The sequence below is a fragment of the Pezoporus occidentalis genome, unplaced genomic scaffold (genome assembly GCF_034315485.1).
Source record: "Pezoporus occidentalis ecotype Australia unplaced genomic scaffold, CSIRO_AGI_Poc_V1 ctg132, whole genome shotgun sequence".
Classification (NCBI taxonomy): Eukaryota; Metazoa; Chordata; class Aves; order Psittaciformes; family Psittacidae; genus Pezoporus; species Pezoporus occidentalis.
In genome coordinates, this window is record NW_026913126.1 from 930,653 (window position 1) to 949,960 (window position 19,308).

The 19,308-nt window shown below is 39.3% G+C and overlaps 1 protein-coding gene across 1 annotated transcript in view; it reads right to left on the bottom strand.

Annotated features, from left to right (window-relative positions):
• Positions 1-19,308, bottom strand: part of CTNNAL1 (catenin alpha like 1) — a 54,679-nt gene that overhangs the window by 33,690 nt on the left and 1,681 nt on the right. The window contains exon 2 of the mRNA XM_062608961.1: positions 2,326-2,515. Within this exon, the coding sequence (XP_062464945.1) occupies positions 2,326-2,515 (190 nt within the window). The remainder of the gene's footprint in view (positions 1-2,325; positions 2,516-19,308) is intronic.

Below are 19,308 nucleotides of genomic sequence, written 5' to 3' on the forward strand. Positions count from 1 at the left end.
TCAAAGCCTCTGCATGATATGCAATTGATTTACAGACTTCCTACTTAGCAACTGAGATGCTTAGTGCTCTAATCCCTTTAGTGTTGAAATCTTTTACACCTAACAAAGTGCCCCTTTATTTTTTGAAGCACTACCTAGTTTATTTGCAAAAATTAATTAAATAAATAAATAATAAAAATTATAAAAGCATAAAGATCCTTGTAACGTTGTCTGACCTAAACAGCAAGGGCTTTCTGCTGCCCAGGCCACCAAGACACTGAATTGTTTTATACAAGTCAATACTCTTAGCCATAATTGGCCAGGAGATTTTTATTGGCTTGCTTGGGAGCACCAAATTTGTTCAAAATGGCACCCGAGCAACTGCGTTCAGAGACTGAATTCAGAGGACAGTCATCCCTAAGAATTTAACTGCACAAAGAACTGTCTTACCTTGTCCAACATGTCACGGTACACAGAGATAATACCGGCACACACAAAAAAACTCCCACCAAAATAAAAACCAGCAGCAAACATTCGATATACTGAATTTCTCACCTACGTCATCAGTTAGCTCTGAAGTAGATAGCTCAGAGAGAATAACTGACCCATGCCAAGGTAAATGTGAGGCTTGCTAGGAAAGTAAACAGCCTATACCTTGACTCTTCTAGACTGAGGTACATTACTGCATAACAGGAAATAAAACTTGCAATGTAAAAAAGTATAACTATTTGGTAAGAGAAAAATACTACAGACTATTTTAGGTTCTGAGTTCCTCTAAGATATGGTGACAGAGAGAAAAAGCACTCAGGCACAGGGTAACTAACTAGCAAGACAAGAAATAGAAATCCAGACTGCACAGCTCTTTTAGCAGCTGAGATTATCAACGTAAACTTTGGCTTGTCAGCATTTTGCTTGGATCTCTGAAGAGAAAACACATGCTTCATCTAACAAATGGAATGTTTTCAAATTAAGACATTTCTGTTTGCAGCCAAGTTTACTGGTGCAACCATGAATTTTCAGTCTGAAGTTTATCTAGGACAGTCCTTCAAATCACAAAAACCACCATTCAGCAGCAGCATGTTTCTAGACATCATGGTTCATTGTTCGGGGATTTTCTTACAGTAACATGCTCGACTTCTAAGTTTGTTTTTTAATCACAAAAATCGTATGAACTGCATCCCCAAAGTCTGAGGCCAGCACAGTGATTCAGCAAGAAATATACCAGCACATTTCTCAGGCTTCTGAGGTTATTTAAAAGCCAAGTCCACTGTTAAACTTAGCAGATCAACTTTAAGTGCAGTAACCCATGTCTTGGAGTAGAGTACTACTCCTTCTGCAAGCAATGCTTCAGTGTTGAGAAGTCATTTATTTGTCTCCACATCCAGAAGCTCCAGATTGCCTCCTTGAATCCACAGTAAGCAGAAAGTCTGTCACACCTGCAGGCATGAGGTGTGTCCACCTGCTTAAACAGGGAAAGCTTCAAGGAAGATTTCCCATGATCCACAGGTATTTGTAAGAAAAAAAAAAACACACCAAAAACAAAGCCCCATCACCACTAACAACAAAAGGAACACTCTTCTAGATGTCATCTTCTTGAAGGCTGCACTACAGATGTGAAATGTGCATTTACTAAGAGCCATTGAAATACCATGCAAACAATAGTACTTAATATCTAGGAAAGTAGTTTCTAGCATGACACTGACATTCTTTTACAATGTCAGAGAATGTAATCCACTACAGAAACTATTCACCTAGACAAAGGCTTCTGAGGGGAGGAGGGTGACAGCTGGTAACTCAATCAACTATCCATACTTCACATTCAATATACATACATGGCAAGTTTGCAAGAAAAGTTGAATTGAGCAAAAATACAATACCATTTTCATTCTACTGAGGGGAGTCATCAGCTGTGAGTCATCTTACTGAGTCTTAATGAAATATGGGTTGACACTGACCTTCATTCAGACCTTCAGATTTAGAACACAGTGACTTCAATAGTATAACACTCAAATTACTTTAACTACTCTACTCTTGTAGCTTGAGAGCAATACACTCTAAAGTTGTATTCTCAACACTCTGCTCTTTGTAGTCCCAACATAAACAAAGAGCAGTCAGGTAATTCCCTGTGGCAAAAGATCCTATGAGAATCAAAGCAAACACACAATTCCATTCCCTATGTGTGAGATGACAGCAATTTAAGTGACAATATAAGGTAACAGATCAGCCCTTGAATGCACCAGCAGAAGCCTGTTAAGCAATCAGCTAATAAAATTCTTACATTATTCCTGACACTAAAAATAGAGTGCCAAAAATGGCACAAGCACAATTTCATTAGTAACTACATACCTGCTCTCCTTGCCTCGATGCAAGCAATACTCATTTCCTCTTTCAATTCATGATTTTCATTGGCTATAGCTTCACCTACTGTAACAAATCTCCCAACTGCCAGGTTAACTGCTTGGCCCACTCGTTGAATTGCTTGCAGAGTCTTGTCTGAACGCTTTGGTTTATCCTTATGATTAATAAGAGTAGTTATCTGTGAACAAGAAGAGTTAATTAGAACTGCATGCAAGAAGACATTTTAACTTCAGCATTAAAGGCAAGTTTTGAACTGAACTCAGTAATAGATTTTTTTACCATACTTCACTAATAAAATTTAGTGTTGAGTCATGAGGTATCATTTAACTTCTCAGAGAATGAAAAAAATTTGGAGTACAATGAAGTTTGCTCATATGCTGTGATCTCAGCTTATCTCACATCTCAAATGAACTGAGGACTTCTTTTTTCCCCTCCTGTCTGCAGTATCAAACTAAGCTGTCCTACATCTCTCAACTGGCTGTCACTCTACAGACACAGTAGAAGCTGTCATTTTGTGTTTGCCAGCACTGTAAATCTTACAAAGTTTTTGTACTGCCAGGTATCTAAACACATCAACTAGGATTCTGGAGCTTTGGTTCTTTTAACTAACATAAGCCTTTATAAATGATGTTTTATACAACTGATTAAGGCAGGCTGTAAGACAGAATGAGTAGTAGCACAGTCTTTAAACAAAAAGAACCATTCATCTTTTAAAAATAATCTGAAGTATTTGAGCCCTCTCTCCATTAAAATATCCACTGTACTCATACCTTAAACACTCTCAATTACACCTGTTTTCTAGAATTTAGAACAAGGTGGCCATTTAGATGCATGCTATCAGTAAAACAATTTGTGACAACATTTTTATTTTGAACTCCACATCTTGTATTGGCTTTTCTGCCTGGCACTACACCAAACTATACAGTCCTTCTTGGATCACACTGACCAGAGATCAGGCTGCACACAGGCCACAGGCTACCAAAGATTTGCCCGAAACACCAAACATGAGGTAACAAACAAAGTAATACCTCTCCCACCCAAACAGAAAGGCAGGATTGCAGAAGCAGATTCTCAGCCACGGCATTAAATAAACATGAGAACAGCATGCAATTCTGTCACTCAGAATTAACTAATTACAACCCGCATAACAAACAGTATAGGAGCTTTACATTTTTGGTATGACAACCATATTCCAGTGAGATGAAGGACAGAAGTTGAACTCTGTAGTTTCAAACGTCTTACACCAGCATAAAAGCCACCCTTGCATCCCTCTCTCATTTTTGCAATCTGGTGTGGGTCAAACCTGAGTTGTGGAGAAGTTGATGTTGATTCCACACAATCAGTTGCCCAGTCCAGTTCACTGCATAGCTGTATGAATACTTTTGGTGGCAAAAGGGAAAAGGTACAGTCTGAAGAGAGAAAGACGGGCAGTTCCTTTCAGCAGTAACGCTCCTTTTAGCAGCAGCACGATTTAAAATGCACACAGAACTGCACTGTAAGTCACATCCCCAGGAGCTCAAAGATGCTGAGACAATCTCAGAATTACATGAATTACTTAAGTGTTTGAACACCTCAGCTGTATCAGCTTACCCACAGATGCTTTTCCCTGTTCCTCAAAATAAATCATCATTCACTCATACATTCTTCTATCTTCCCAGTCAAGCCTATGGTAGGACAAGAGCATAGAAGCTGTACCCATCATGCTCACACTGCCTCCAAGCACAGAGCATGAAGCAGCGTAGGAACTTGTCCACTTCGTAATTTGATCAATGCCCAAGGCTTACCCTTCAGGTATTACTGAGTTCTATTTCTGGAGGGGAAATAAAAGTAGTGGTGCTCTTTAACACCTTACTGTGACTTGTTTTCACTGCCAGGAGCTGGTTTAGCAAGTCTGCAGTATTAAACTTTGCAATGGAAAATGTCAATACTTCATAGAGCACTTTGCACCAAAAAGCCCCAAACAAAACATTGTAGATGCTTCAGGTATACAAAACTAGCAAATACCTGACACTTGACAGCAGCTAATCTAACAATCCCAGCTGGCAAATTCTTGACAAGGTATGGACAAGCAAACCTACAGATAGCATTAGACCAAATGCTGAATAAAACCAATCTGAAGGAGTCACAACTTTGTTTCCCCAACAGATTTTTAAGCAAACAGCAACCCAATCCTGAGCAAACAAAAGGCTAATATTACATCCATAGTTAATGACTCCTCAAGAGTATACATAAAATAGCACTGGCCTAAGATAAATAAAACACTAGTTGGAAGCATGTCCTGGCTGCCAGTTCACCTCCCACGGCATTTTATGTCAGTTTCTATACAGTTTAAACATGTTCTGCATAACCCTGGGAAAAAACACTTATGTCACACTGCAGAGTGAAAGGAATCCCACTGTCTTAAAAATCATCAAGGGCATTTGAATCCTGTATGTTTCTGTAGAGGTATGCAATTGATAAAAATTACGGAGATATCACAGTTTAAGTTACTTGAATAATGTCTTACAAAACATTTTCAGAAACACTTTCATTTGAGACATGGGTGAAGTTTACAATGCTATCACTTCTTTAGCAGGGGATCATCAGTTTTGCAGAAAAAGACAACCCCTATACCCCCTCACATAAGGTGAAGCAAGAACCAGCAGCTGTTTTGGCAGATCACCTCATGAAGTGCAGCAAGGCCAAATGCAAGATCCTGCACCTGGGTTATGACTGCAGACTGGGGGATGGATGGATGGATTGAGAGCAGCCCTGCAGAAAAGGACTTGGGGATATTGGTGCATGAAAAATTAGATGTGAGCCAGTAACATGCGCTTGCAGCTCAGAAAGCCAACTGCATCCTGGGCTGCATAGAAACAAGCATGGCCAGCAGGTCAAGGAGGCAATTCTCCCACTATTCTGGAGAGACCCCACCTGGAATACTGTGTTCAACTCTGGAGTCACCAGTACAAGACAGACATGGACCTGTTGGAGTGCATTCAGAGTAGGGCCACAAAAAATGGTCAGACGGAGGGAGTACCTCTCCTATGTGGCAAGGCTAAGAGAGCTGGGCTTGTTCAGCCTGGAGATGAGAAGACTTCAGGGAGACCTTACAGCAGCCATTCAGTAGATAAGGGGAACTTATAAAAAGGAAGAAGAAAGACTTTTTACCAAGGCCTGTAGCCTTGTATCCTGAATAAAACCCTTGCTCAGGGGACAACAGCTTTAAACTAAGAGTGTAGATTTAGACTAGACATAAGGGGGAAATCTTTTATGATGAGGGTGGTGGAAGCTGTGGCTGCCCCAGCCCTGTCAGTGCTCAAGGTCAGGTTGGACAGGTCTCTGAACTACCTGATCTAGTGGAAGGTGTCCCTGCCCATGGCAGGCGGTTTGGAACTACATGATCTTTAAGGTCCCTTCCAATCCAAACCATTCTGTGATCCTACCGTAGACACCCACTAGAGTAGCTTGCATATGCAGTTTATATACAGCATCTGAGGCTTTGCAAATACCTCCTGGAACAATGAACTCTTAGTTAAGTAATACAATTTCTTCTCAGACTGGCTAACTTAGGACCACTACAAGTAGTATCTAAGTAACTTTCTTAACATTAGAATGGAGAGAAGTTTGTTGAGCTCCATCAATTTCTTTTTCCCCAAAGTAAGGAACTATATGGATTGCCAGTTAAAAACAAACATTGTGAAAGAAACTACAACAGAAGTTGGTCAAGAAGTTTTAAATATATCAAGACAGACAGCTTCATATAACACCTTTTTCAAGCATGATCAACACTATTTAGCACATGCAGCCTGTACTAGTATAGTAAAATTTACACATGCTTGTTACATAAGAAGTAAGTAACAAACACTCCAGAAATAGGAGTAGGTAAGTCATTATAAGAGAAAGAGATAGCTAATCTGTATTTTGTATCTTCACCTAAAGGAAAAAGGGCTGTCTTTGGTTCTAAAAACGTAAGTATAGACATACACCAAAAGTAGAATGCTTAATAAACACACTCAAAAGTGTGAGGAAAGTTCTTCAGATACAGATGGGCTTCTCAGAACTTGCCACCACCTGCAGAAAACACTGGAGTGCAAATGAGGAGAATGTGTAATTCATAGAATCATACAATATTTTGGGTTGGAAGGGACCTTCAAAGCCCATCTAGTCCAACCCCCCTGCAATGACCAGGAACATCAACTAGATCAGGTCGCCCAGAACCACATCCAGCCTGGCCTTGAATGTCTCCAGGGATTTTGCATCCACCACCTCTCTGGGTAAACTGTGTCAGTATTTTACCACCCTCATTGTATAGAAAGATCTGAGCAAAAAAATTTCTCTTTTCTTCAAGGAGTGTAAAGAATGACAGGTATATATACTCAGGTAGATCTATCCTCCATTTAAAATAAAGTTATGAAAAAGCAGAGGTAATAACAACTGCAGGTTCAGATTCTTTTCAAGACTTAAACTTATAACCAGCAAACTAAAAATATGTTTTCTTTTCCCTGCAGCCCATTCAGTTGCAACCAGATCAGAACATAACCGTGGTGTTTCTTTCAGTTTTGTTTTGGTTGGTTGGGTTTGTTGCTGTTTGGTTTCCTCAAAACAAACCTGTGACTCCAAATACATTAACTAAGCTCTCCTTTAAGCTTAACACCTCCCAGATATTTAATATGTTGTATTCCGATCATGTATCACCCAGTCATTAACATCAGTGGTGTTTGGGCAGGAGTTAACAGCTGAAAAGATTACCTCCAAGTCTCTTTGAACAAGAGTAATACCTTACATGCTGTTTACTCAAGGATTTACCGATCAGGTCATAGGAAAGAAACAGTCCTTTTGATGGTACTCATGCTCCGTTTAATGTGAGCTCTTACGCTATTTCCCTGGAATGCTTATCTGAGATTTGAGACAACCAGTTTAAGGAGTGTGCAGTCTCAAGAAACTGTCAGTTACAATCTTTTGTTACTTGTTAGAAGGAGCCCCAGAAACGTGGCCTTTTCCCCAAGTACTTCACTGAAACTAACAGTTTCTATATAGCCAGGATGTATCAAGTTGTACTTCATATTTTAGAAAAATGAGCCCAGTTGTGGCAGTTTCAGCAGCTGTTTTCAAAGCTTTTTGAGAGTGTCAAATACTAACATTTAAGTGGTTATATGCTTCCTGCACAGGAAGCATCATGACAGCATGCTTAGCTAAAAATATTCTAATGTCTATTTATTATCAGTATAATTAAGTCTTGCATGACAGAATTAAGTGATACTTAAAGAGACTGGATTTCAGGAAGTATTTATAGATAACTATAAATAAAAGCAGGGGAAATGTTGCTATTTCACAGCCACTGCTACAAACACAAGAGTTAAAGTGAGAAGTCATACTGGAAGATACCCTATCCATCTTTCTCCCTGGTGGATATTGTGCTTAATACATAGGATGATTTAGACTCTCAAGAGTAGTATTTGAGATGTTTACTCTATGCAATCAGGATTAGCATCCTTAAAGTAACAGCTCCTCTTCCACTTTGCTTATTTTCTGCTTTCTGTTTTCCATTAATTTCATAACGGTAGCTTTACTGGAGCTTTGAGCATCCTGGTCTTGGAACGTGTCCCTGCCCATGGCAGAGGGCTTGGAACTACATGATGTTTAAACCTTAGCCATTCTATGATTCTAAGAAAATGCAATAGCACTACATACTAAGGAAGGAGCTACAAATCTCTACAATAGAACTGTGTTGTAGAATAAATTTAGTTGCATTTGTCAGGACGTGTAGGAAACTTGGTCAGAAAGACCTTTCCCACACTGTTCATACTTTCATTAGTTCATCTTGAGTATGTGGGTGGGGAGGAACTTCTAATATTACATTTTAGGAACTCCCTCATTAGGTCTTCTGCTTAAGGACAAATAGATCTTCAGACTTACTTAGGCAGACAGCAGCACAAGTTATTCCAACACCCACATCTGCTACAGCATACAACCACACACGTGAGGGCACACAGAAGCAGCAGCTGGCATTTGACATCCAGCCCGTAATGGCTACAGGCAGAACTGTCACATAGATTTCGCATCATAAAAGATGAAATTAAAGGATCTTGAGACGTGAACAAGGACTACCTGCTTACCTGTCCTAGAAATCAAAAGTCTGTTAGGATCAGATGCCCACCTAGACATTATTGAAAGCCTTCCTTAGCATTTTCTACGATTTCAATCATTTAAGTATTTTTCAGAAGTCTAGCTAACGTGCAGATTTTTAGAACTGGAAATCAGAAAGCCTTATTTTCCTACTCAGTTTCCATTTTGTGGAAAACCCCTGCAAACAAACTTTGCAGAAACTCAACTTTGAAAGTTTTCAAAGGCTGGAAAAGAATAACCAAAACCAGACCCAACTGCATTAACTACTAATGCACTAGTTTATTGTAAGAACCCATATTCTATTTATCCTGAAAACGTTGAGACAACTGCCTCTGCTTTACAGACACTTGAACCAGAACAGTTTCTTTTAACATGTTGTCATTGAAAAGAGGCAATCAACCCCTTCTTGCAGAAGTCACACAGCCCTCAATGCATCATTCAGGAGCTCGAGTCACCAGTTCTGTAAAAGAACAGCTTCCAAGAAGTGATATGAGCCTGCTATCCCCTATTTATGTGTTTGTCCCATAGAGCCTATGCACCAGTGTCTAGAAGGGCAGTACAAATACATGGCATGCCAAAGACCAATGAGTTCTCTTATGTCTGTGGTATTTAGACTGTTGTATCTTTACTTGAAGGCTTCTTAAAAGCATTTTCTCATTGCTTTTGTACACATCTTTCATAAAAGCCTTCAGGGAAGCAAATGAAATAAACTAACAACCTGCAAGTTAGTTCACTTATCTGCAGGCAAATGCAAACATGCTTAGGGGAGCCTCAGGCAATCTTTCACATGTAGTGTCTAACCAGCTGATAGGCCATCTCTGGAAAGGAAGAAGGAACAATCCAAGACCTGCAGTGACAAGTAGAAGCTGACAAGCAGCACAAGAACAGCCCTACCAAATCAGATCACTGGTACACCTAACCTAGTATCTTATCTCCTATCTACCCAAACATGCATACCTAAAAAAAAAGAACACGAATAAAACAAGCAAACGAGACAGTAGCTATACTGCAGTTGTAACCAGATTTTTAGTTAACTGCAAATTGTATATTTAATTTTAAAACACCACAACATCTAATTGTGCACTTCTCACAAGCACAATAGCTTCAACAAGTATTAAAATATTATTTGGAAGGGGTGAGAACAGTCCTTTTCAGATCCAGGCTTCAAAACCTACTCTTTGTAAAGCTCGAAGGAAAGACAAAAGTACACAACTTCAAATTCGAGTACACACCTTGGATTGTCAGTACCACTGCTATGTACTTGTTACACATTCTTGGAATTGTTAAGAGATCAAAAGAAAGGATTCAACTCACAGCAAGACTAGTAGTGAATACACTTTCTTTATGCTGAATGCATTCCTACAAAACCAAAAACCCTTTAAATTTCAAGATTCAAACCAAACACAACCAAGAAAATTATTATCCAAAATGCAATACAAATGGATTTGTTCAACTGAGATGTAGTACTTCAATGACACCAATTCATTTTCTCCAGTGTGCGTTATTTTTTGGTTTGAGGATTTTTGTCTTTTTTTTTTCCAAAGTAATAAAAACTCTGGAAACCTCAGGAATTCGTCTTCACTGGGATTAAATTATTTCCAACATTTTTTGCAAGTTGTTGTGAAAAGAACTCCAGAGAAAGTAAAAAAAAAGGAATAAACACACCTGATCAGCTCTTGCAACCTGGGGATTGTTAGATACTATGTGGAGGTTTGAATGACTTTAATGATGTTACTGAAGTTACACTGTAGAAGAGAAATACGCTTGCTTTTTAATGTGCACTTTTCACAGACTCTTTAAAATCAGGGATCTCCAGTGGTCTGCAGATACAAAGCAGAAAAGTACATGAAAGCTGACCTGCGCTCCTGCCATCCTCCCTACTTTTCTTCACACACTGAAGAGAGATCACTAGAGAATGACCAGGGAGACCTGACCACTGGTCAAAGCTACCTCATTTACTCTTATTGTAAATGTTGTAAGCATGCCTATCAAGTCAGAAAACCGCCCTATCTTCACCCCAAGAAAGGTGCCTTCAGCATGTCTATAGAAATGGGTGAGGATGATAAAGATCTTTGCTTTCAGACAACTCAAGTTAGAGCTTCCTTCTCTTTCTGAAGAGATGTATAGAGATTCACAGACTGAAATTTGCACCTTTGAGCAACTTGACATGAGCTGGCAAAACCAATTTTTCAAACTGAAAGTCCAACTGAACCTCTTCTGATTATCTGGGACATGCATCAGCAGGTATATTGATTATCAGAAAACATGTTTACCTACCATGAAATTGTCTGAAACCAAAATGGCCTGTGGCTTTCTAACTCAACTGCTGTCTTGAATTTTACTGAAATGCACAACAACCTCATGAGAAAAAGTGAACTTAAGCTAAGAGACTCAATTTGGTTTAGGGGTATATGAACCAGTACATTTTCCTCCCCTCTTGTTGCCCTCCAGTTCAGTATCTTCTTACCCAAATGGGCAGATTAACAAACAAAGCTATTACTCTTTTTCATTCTACACCTAGAAATCCTGGGCACAAGCAAGCCTAAGAAAACAAAACCAACTCGGAGGGAAGCTTGCTGTTTAAAATGTACTTTCAGATGTGGTCAAATTAGATGCAGACATGATTTCAGCACCAGAGAGATGCAAATCTCAGAAATAATTCCATTTGCTAACATGATCAAGTAACCTCAAACCCAGAGACTGAATGGCAAAGTATTATTGTGGCTTTCCTCACTAACTTGCCTTTGCTAACTAACCTTCTACTGCTTGTGCAAACAATGCCTGAGCCAGCTCTGAGCTGTGGAACTAAAAATTCACATACTGTAATACAGCAAGGACAACACACTGATACGATCTGTGACTGAGAACTTTCTATGCAAATTGCTCCTGAAAATGCAGAAAAAGTTGCTTGCTAGTCCCATAAACAGGCAGCTTCACTGGCACAAATACCAGCTGTTCAATCCGTCTTGCACTGCATGTTGCAGAGAGTTCCTCCAGCCTTTTTCAGAAAAGGTTTCCTTAGCAGCATTTTAGCATACCACTTCAATTCAGAGCAACACCTGGTATTTCATCTTGAAAAAGACACACTTGCCCTAGGGATTAACAGAGAAATATAGTGTGTTCTGGAAAAGGCTATGCAAATCCAACTACTATCCACCTACAGGAGTGCAAAACAAAACAAAAACTTCATATAATCCAGGAACCATTATCTGATTTATGTTGAAGAGCCTGCATATTCTTCTGATTGCTCCCTTGAAGAGCTCAAGGGCAACAAAAACTCATTCAGTTGGAAAATTCAGGAATATTTAAATGTAAGACTGAAAAACACCAAAGAATATTTGATAATTAAAAGGGAACATTCCATACATTGGTCTAGCTCCTACATGTTAAGCACTTGCAACTTTGGACAGTATTACCCTTCTAAATGATTTTGACACCTGTGAATTTAAAAAAACAAATAAATAAAAACATCACTCCAAAACCTACATTTACATTACGTTACTGCAGCACAATTTTAATTTACTATTATTTGAAAATACCCAAGATTGGTGTAGTTACATTCATTCTGCTTAATACAAAAAGTCAAAACAAAAACGTTTCTCTAAGAAAAAGCAAGTGTTATTTTTTATTTTTCTATATACATCTGAAAGAACTGTGAGATTTGTTCAAACATGATTTTGTAACTTGTGTTTAGGACTTATTTTACCATCTGAGAATTCATTTTATTTATAAAGAATATAAATCATCCCATTCACTATCTAAAGTAGATTAACATTTACAAGTTGGCACCAGAGTCTGTAACACTCATTCACCCCACTAGCTATAAACAAGGCTGGTGACGGAATGTAATACCATTCAACGAATAAAAATTACCATTTAAGGCTCTATCTAGCAAGGGTTATGCGCTGTCAATGAATTAATAAATACAAAATAAATCCACGCATAAAACCATAGGCTCAGGGTACCCTACAGTAGTTTTACTATAATCAGAGTTGTTTGCAATCATTAATTCATAATTCATCCTTTGGGGATTTCCCTACCTAATCTGTCTAAAACCATCTGTTAACAATGCTGATTAGCAAGAAGGCTGCTCTAATTCTTTTTGTGAGGGATCACTGTGAGGCAGTTTTAATACTCGCTCTACTGCAGAACTACAAAAATGTATCTAATCTATAGAAAACTCATTATTCAGATCTCATAAATTTGAAATGTAAGATTCCACTGCAAAACAGCAACTGATTTTTAGCTACGTCAGTAAGAAGCATCTTACTTCAGCTACTTGTAATGCTAGTCTGACTCATCTATCACATCAAAGACTAAGGTACTGAACATTATAAAGCAGTAGCCAAGAAACTCTAAGACAATTTCACCACCCGAGGGTTCACAAAAAAAAAACCACCACAGCTATTTTATGATAGTGCGGTTGGTCACATGATAAAACATGTAAACCAGAATACTATTAGTGATATTATTAATTATTAATGTAGAAAAATAATTTCATTTACCTATTTAGGATACTCTAAGGTAGCCCTGTGCTCCCCAGCATACCTTGAAAACCACAATTGTAAATTATTATCTATTTCCTTTTCACTATTTTGTAACAATGTAACTTCAATGACTAAATAGCTTTCAATTAAAAACTAGCTTCAGTAAAGGGAAATCTGCAACCACATCAGCCCAGAAATACAACTGATACTGTGACTAAAATAACCACACTACCTACAGCCAAATGATAAACTCACAAGATTAACTTTTCTGCATAAATCAAAGAGGAAGACTCAGCATCCTTTAGGGGCAGAGAGTACCAACTGTAGGCTGCATGACAGCTGAGCTGGTGCAAGCTTCATTTTCCAGAAAAAAAGAATTTATTCCAAGTGGAAGTTTTGTGATACAAACCACAAGCTCACAACTTAACCCACAATGTCTATGAAACCAAACGGAGGGGAAGAGTCAGTGAGTTAGTGAAAAATTAAAACTAATGAGGTGCAACTCGGTACACAGGCAGCATACCACATGCTTCCAGAACAGTTAATGCGTATGACTCTGCATCCATGGCAGCTTCTCTGTGGTACAGGATGTAAACTAAGAAGAATTTAGCAGGAGGTGTGCTTCACTCAGTACAAGTTACAGTGCAAGCCTCTACAGCATAATTCATAATTTCATTACTCAACAATAGTGGCAAGTCTAAAGTGAGTACCAAATTAATTCACAAAGAAGAAGATCCTGGAAAAGGGAAGAAACAGCTTCTCAAAGCTTGCAAGTTACCAGAAGTACTGAACAATAAAGATTAGCACCCAAGAAGCATTTTAAAAGGAAGGCACTCAGGAGTGCCCCCCCCCCCCCCCCCCCCGCCAGATGCACTGAAGAAAGCAATGAGTTTAAGACAAGTATGGATTACACTACTTTTTCTGAGCAGGAATTTCCTGTCCTCCAAAAAGAGACGTAAGGGGCAAAGCACTGGCACTATAAAGAATCCTTTAGCATCTTAGAAGTGGAGCAAGGAAAAACCTGGAGGTACCAGAAAATGCCTAGCGAGGCTGCCAAGTCTGCTGCACGGGCAATTGAAGTTGAAATGCACAAGAGCTTGGCCTGAATGCTGAAGTTCAGGAAGGGAGTGAGGCTACACATATTCCTTAATTTTATTAATGTTGTCCAGAGAGTACATGAGACACTTCTGTTTAGTCTCTAAAAGAGAGAGAACACATTTGATTCTAAACAAATTCAAAAGTAGGTATGCAGTGAGACTGTATGACAATACAATAATACAACAACAGTATTATGACTATGGGGGGAAAAACACACAGGAAAAAACATGGTGTGCATTTCCCACCCCCCAGTTTTTCTAAACTTCCAAGAATAAAAAGCCAACGATATCAAGTTAACAGTGTTCTTACTAGAGCACTTCCTGCTTTAAAGCTGTTTGCAAAAAAAAAAATTAAGACAAATCCATGACTGAATAATTCCCAAGATTACTATTGCAGCTATTAAGTTTAGAAGAAATGAGCACTCATCAAAAGGTATAATGTGTAAGTATCTCACACAGAAACCTCTTGCATAGGTTCTGGACAGTGTTAGCACTACATGTGTACATCCCCAAAAAAATAAGCCTTCTGAAGCTCCTTTGCTACATCCAGGGGAAGTATCCTTCAGTAAGGAGACATACTAAGGTTCATTTCATACTAAGGTCCATTTTCATACTGAAGAACTGAGTGTGAGTTGCTGTTCAGGGTTGTTCTACTACCAGTTACAACCTAAGCAACCTAGTAGGTTCCAGTCATCTGAGGATTTCCAAGCCAAGACCACAAAACACCTTTCCAAAAGGCACTACTAGAAAGACCAGTGTCATGGAACAGTAGCATGCTGAACTCTGTGTCTACAGTTTTAAATCCCTCTTTGATAAAACATGCTTGCTCAGTTCCATGGAGAATAACGTTAGTTCCACTAAACATACAGTAACTTATCAGCTATTACAGTACATTTATTCAGGTCTTACAACTCCGATATACTCAGTTACTTAACACAGCTTTGCCCTATCCCTTGGACAGACAATAAGAAGAGGAGAGCAGCTAGACATATTTGTGCCCAACTACAAAAGAAAATGAAGCAATCTCTGCTCCAGAATGTATCTATGTGAGGTACACAGAGAACCTGTGTGGAATCAAAGTGACTGCAGAAGAGGCTATGAACATACTAGATAAAAAGGACTGGAACAACTTGCCAACATCAGATGTGATTCACCAAGATTTCAAGGGACTTGAAGATGCAATGGATTGTATCAGCTTTCTCATGCAATATCCTGCTTGAAACTACATTGACATGTGAGGTATGAAGTTTGCCCAACAACCTTGGTACGTGGCAAATCAGTAACAAAATTAGGAAGAACAGAAGTAGCAAACACCCAAATAAATAAGTACTGGCAGAGACTCCACAGTGTTTGTTAAAGGAATTTCTGCCTCACAAAATATTGATTTCTCTGTAGACATCACTGATTACATGGATAAGAAGGTTCTCTGCTTAAAGAAAACTGGGAAACAAAGTCCATACCAAAGGTTTCAAAAGACACTAAGCAAGTCTCTGGGAGGGTGGGGGGTGGAAAGAAGGCCTTTTGAATGAATATTTAACTCATTAAGAGACAGAATGATGAGAAGGAAGATGAAGGAAGTAAATGATTGCTCACTTTAATAGAGGGACATGACCAATGCAGTTTCACAGAAACCTGTGCTGGGATATGGATTTATTGGGCATAAGAGTACAAAGTGAGGAGAGATAAGCAGGTAATAAAATAATGAAAATTTCCTGGTGATCCCAAGTTATTCATGACAGTAAAGATAAGGTCTGACTACAGAACTGCAGAAACATCTTGTAACACTGACCAGGAAACAAAACACCAGACAAAAAAATCACTGCAGATTAAAGATGGGGAAGTACCATCCTGGCTGCCTATATGAAACCTATGAGCTAGGTGACCATTACTCCTCAGCAGCAACATCTCCTCATTACAGTATATACCTCCATGAAAAAAATCACTTGTTTATTATGAAAGGGACTTCCAGGGTTATCTAGTCCTGCTTCCCGCTCAAACCAGGTACAGTTAGAGCATGTTGCACAGGGCCTCATCCAATTAGTTCTGAACATCTCCAAAACTGAAGACTCTGTAGGTGCTCTACACACCTCATCCAGTATTTGACCACTATCACATTAGAAAAGGCCTTTCCTTAAATCTCAAACTTTCCCATGTTACAACTTCTGTCTATTGCTTTTTACCCAATCACCACGCACCTCTGCGATCAGTCTTCCTGTCTTCTCCATATCTGGCCGTTAGGTGGTTAGTTGTAGACCACAGTAAACTCTGCAACTGGCCAGAGGAAAAATCACTGCAGATTAAAGTGATACACATGGGGAAGTACCATCCTAGCTTCCTATGTGAAACCTAGGTCTTAGCTGATCATTACACCCTCCCTCGAGGCAAAACAAAACCTGCTTCCTTCAACCTCACCACTTACATTGCCTGCTCCCCTATGCCAGGGTTTTCCCTGGTACAGAGGAGCCCAGAGCTAGCCATGATACTCCAGCTGCTCTCTCCCAAGTGCCAAACAGAAGGGAAGAATCATTTCTGCAGCCTGCCAGTTACACGCCTACTAACAGTCCAGAATGCAGCAGGCCATCATTGCTCACTCCAGGAGTTCAACTCTATGCCCACTAGACCACCATGTCTTTCCCTGCAAAGGTTCTCTGTAGACAGCTGATCCCAGCCTGTACTGTTGTGTGGTGCTGTCCTGGCCTAGATGCAGGGCTTGGTATTAACACCTTTGTTGGACTTCACAAGCTCCCTTTCAAATCACCTTTCCAGCTTCCTATACCCCTGTCTAGCAGCCCTCTCCTCCAGCGTATCAGACATTCCCCAAACCCACCTCAGAAGAGTTCACACACATGTCGAACATGCTGGCCCATCATCCCAACATTCAGATCATTCATAAACACATTAAACAATATTTGCCTCTGTATCAGTAATTCCCTGAGGGATGACAAAATAGAATAGAGAAAAGGTCACTGATTATATACGGACTTCTAGCTTGATCCAGTATGGCTATTCTAAAGTCATAACTTCAGTCTTCAGTAAACAGCATCAGTGAGCTTTTCACATAGACAGGAAAACATCTGCTCTTGGTTCTTCTTTGGGCTCTAACACATAACTCCAGAAACTTTTGGAAAAACACAATATTGGCAGAACATTATGTAACATTATATAACTATACAATTTTTACTGAAATGGGAATTATTTTAGCTAGCTTCAGAGAAAGCAAGGAAACAATACCATAATAAAGAACTATCTTTATCCATCTCAAGGCATATACCACTGCATATAAGACTGACAACAACAAAATTCAGAAACATTGGTATAATGGGCTTTTTATAGTTATTTACACTTTTATTTTTACTATATAGGTCAAGCCGATACCAAAACCTCTGACAGGATCTCCTGAAACAGAAGATGGAAAACAATTCTGTAATACATGGGCACATGATCATTCTCCGAAGTGCCCATGACAAAACGGGCTTTTTACAGGTTGAGCAGCTAGCTGTAATCTTACAGGTCTACACTCAGGATGTTGGAGAACAGGTCACCTTCAACCACAAAAACTGACTTTATTCCTTTCTGAACATTTACAGACAAAGCTCCTTCTCAGTGAACTTTTCCCAAGTACCTGACCATGAAGGTTGACAAAAACCTATTCTGCAGTTTCTCAGCATGTTTCCTCAGAACAGATCCAGACAGACTCCTACAGCTGTGAAGATACCAAACTGCAGCTTGACTATCAAACAGGTATATAATGGCAGCTGAGGAAGTCCCTGGTGGAGCCACATCCTGGAAAAGTGCTTTTTCCATGTCTTTGCCTTTCCTTAACTGTTTAAATGACTTGTTATTAAATGAGTCAGCACTGACCACTTTAAACACCCTTCCTGACTTTTGTTGCCAAAAACTTTCCATAAAAAATAAAACCCAACATAAACAGACTGGAAATAGGTAGCAGCACTGAAGGAGATGTCTAGATTTGAAAGAACACTCTACTATTTGCATGTAGGGCAGTGAACTCAAGACACCTATCCAGGCAAAGAGAATTCTACTAATTCTGAAGAAAACTGTGGGGTTTGGCCCCAAAAGCTGTGTTTTCTCAACTGTGTGTCACATGCTTTGCACAACAGTGTAGAATGAGTCACTTCACAGCACAAGTATGTAGATCTTGGGAAAAAAAGTGTTAGCAAATAAGCTTAACACCGTGGCTTGTATCTGCCGTCTTCTTTTGTCATCTGTGACACTACTAGAAGAGGGCCACATCAGGGTCTGAACAGATCTAGAGAAAACAAAGACCTAGCTTAACTCTGTAAATAGTAAGTTTTAAAAACAAATTTATAAATAAACATATCCAGTAATGACTCCAAGAGTAATTACTCCTGCTGGGAGAACAGGAATCTTGCCCACTGAGGCAGCAAATGCACTCTGATACTACACAGTCTATCAAAAACACCAAGCTGCAAAGTGCAATTAAACAAAACAAACCAAAATAACCCTCATATCTGCCCAGTAAGAGCACGAGGTCAAACATACATTTACAGTATTACACATCAATTAGGGTGATGTACTTATACGGTACATTAATTTAAATCAGAACCAATGCAGCCTCTTTTTTTCCCTTTGCTTAGAAAAACTAGATTTAGCTTTGCAAGAGAAATTGAAAGCAATTTTGTTAGACAGGGCACCTTTTGTTTCCTTAAGATAAGTAGTGAAAAGCAGTAGCAACATTCTATTTTTTTCCCAGTAGTATACAAGTATCACATAGCACTTCTCAGCTTCTAACAAAAGGGTAAACTGTGAAGTTATTTTCACAGCAAGAACAAAACCCTTTTCAAGTGTATTTCATACAAGCAGAAAAACAAATTCCTGACCCTTACTGCTGATACATAGCTCATGCAGAATATAAAAACAAATTCTAAGATTAAGTACTCCATAAACACTCTTTCTTGCCTAAATACCTAAACACAGCCAGCCAGTGAGACCTCTACTGAACAATCTAGATGGAACAGTACAGACAGAACTGATAAACCAGCACAGCAAGTGAGGCATTTCATGAGGCAAGCGTAGGAAGCTACTGCTAATACATCAGCAACTTCAGCCTGAATGAGAACGGAGCTCAGTGCTCACGCTTCAAGGGAACACGCTCATGTGCAGGCTGGAGCGCTTTACCAGGCTCACAGAAAGCTCTGAGAGTCCACGAACGCTCAGGCACCTCACACTCTGTGATGTGGGGGGGGATGAAAGATGCTTCCCACTTCTGGAAGATGCAGTTGTAGATCTGCAGTCAA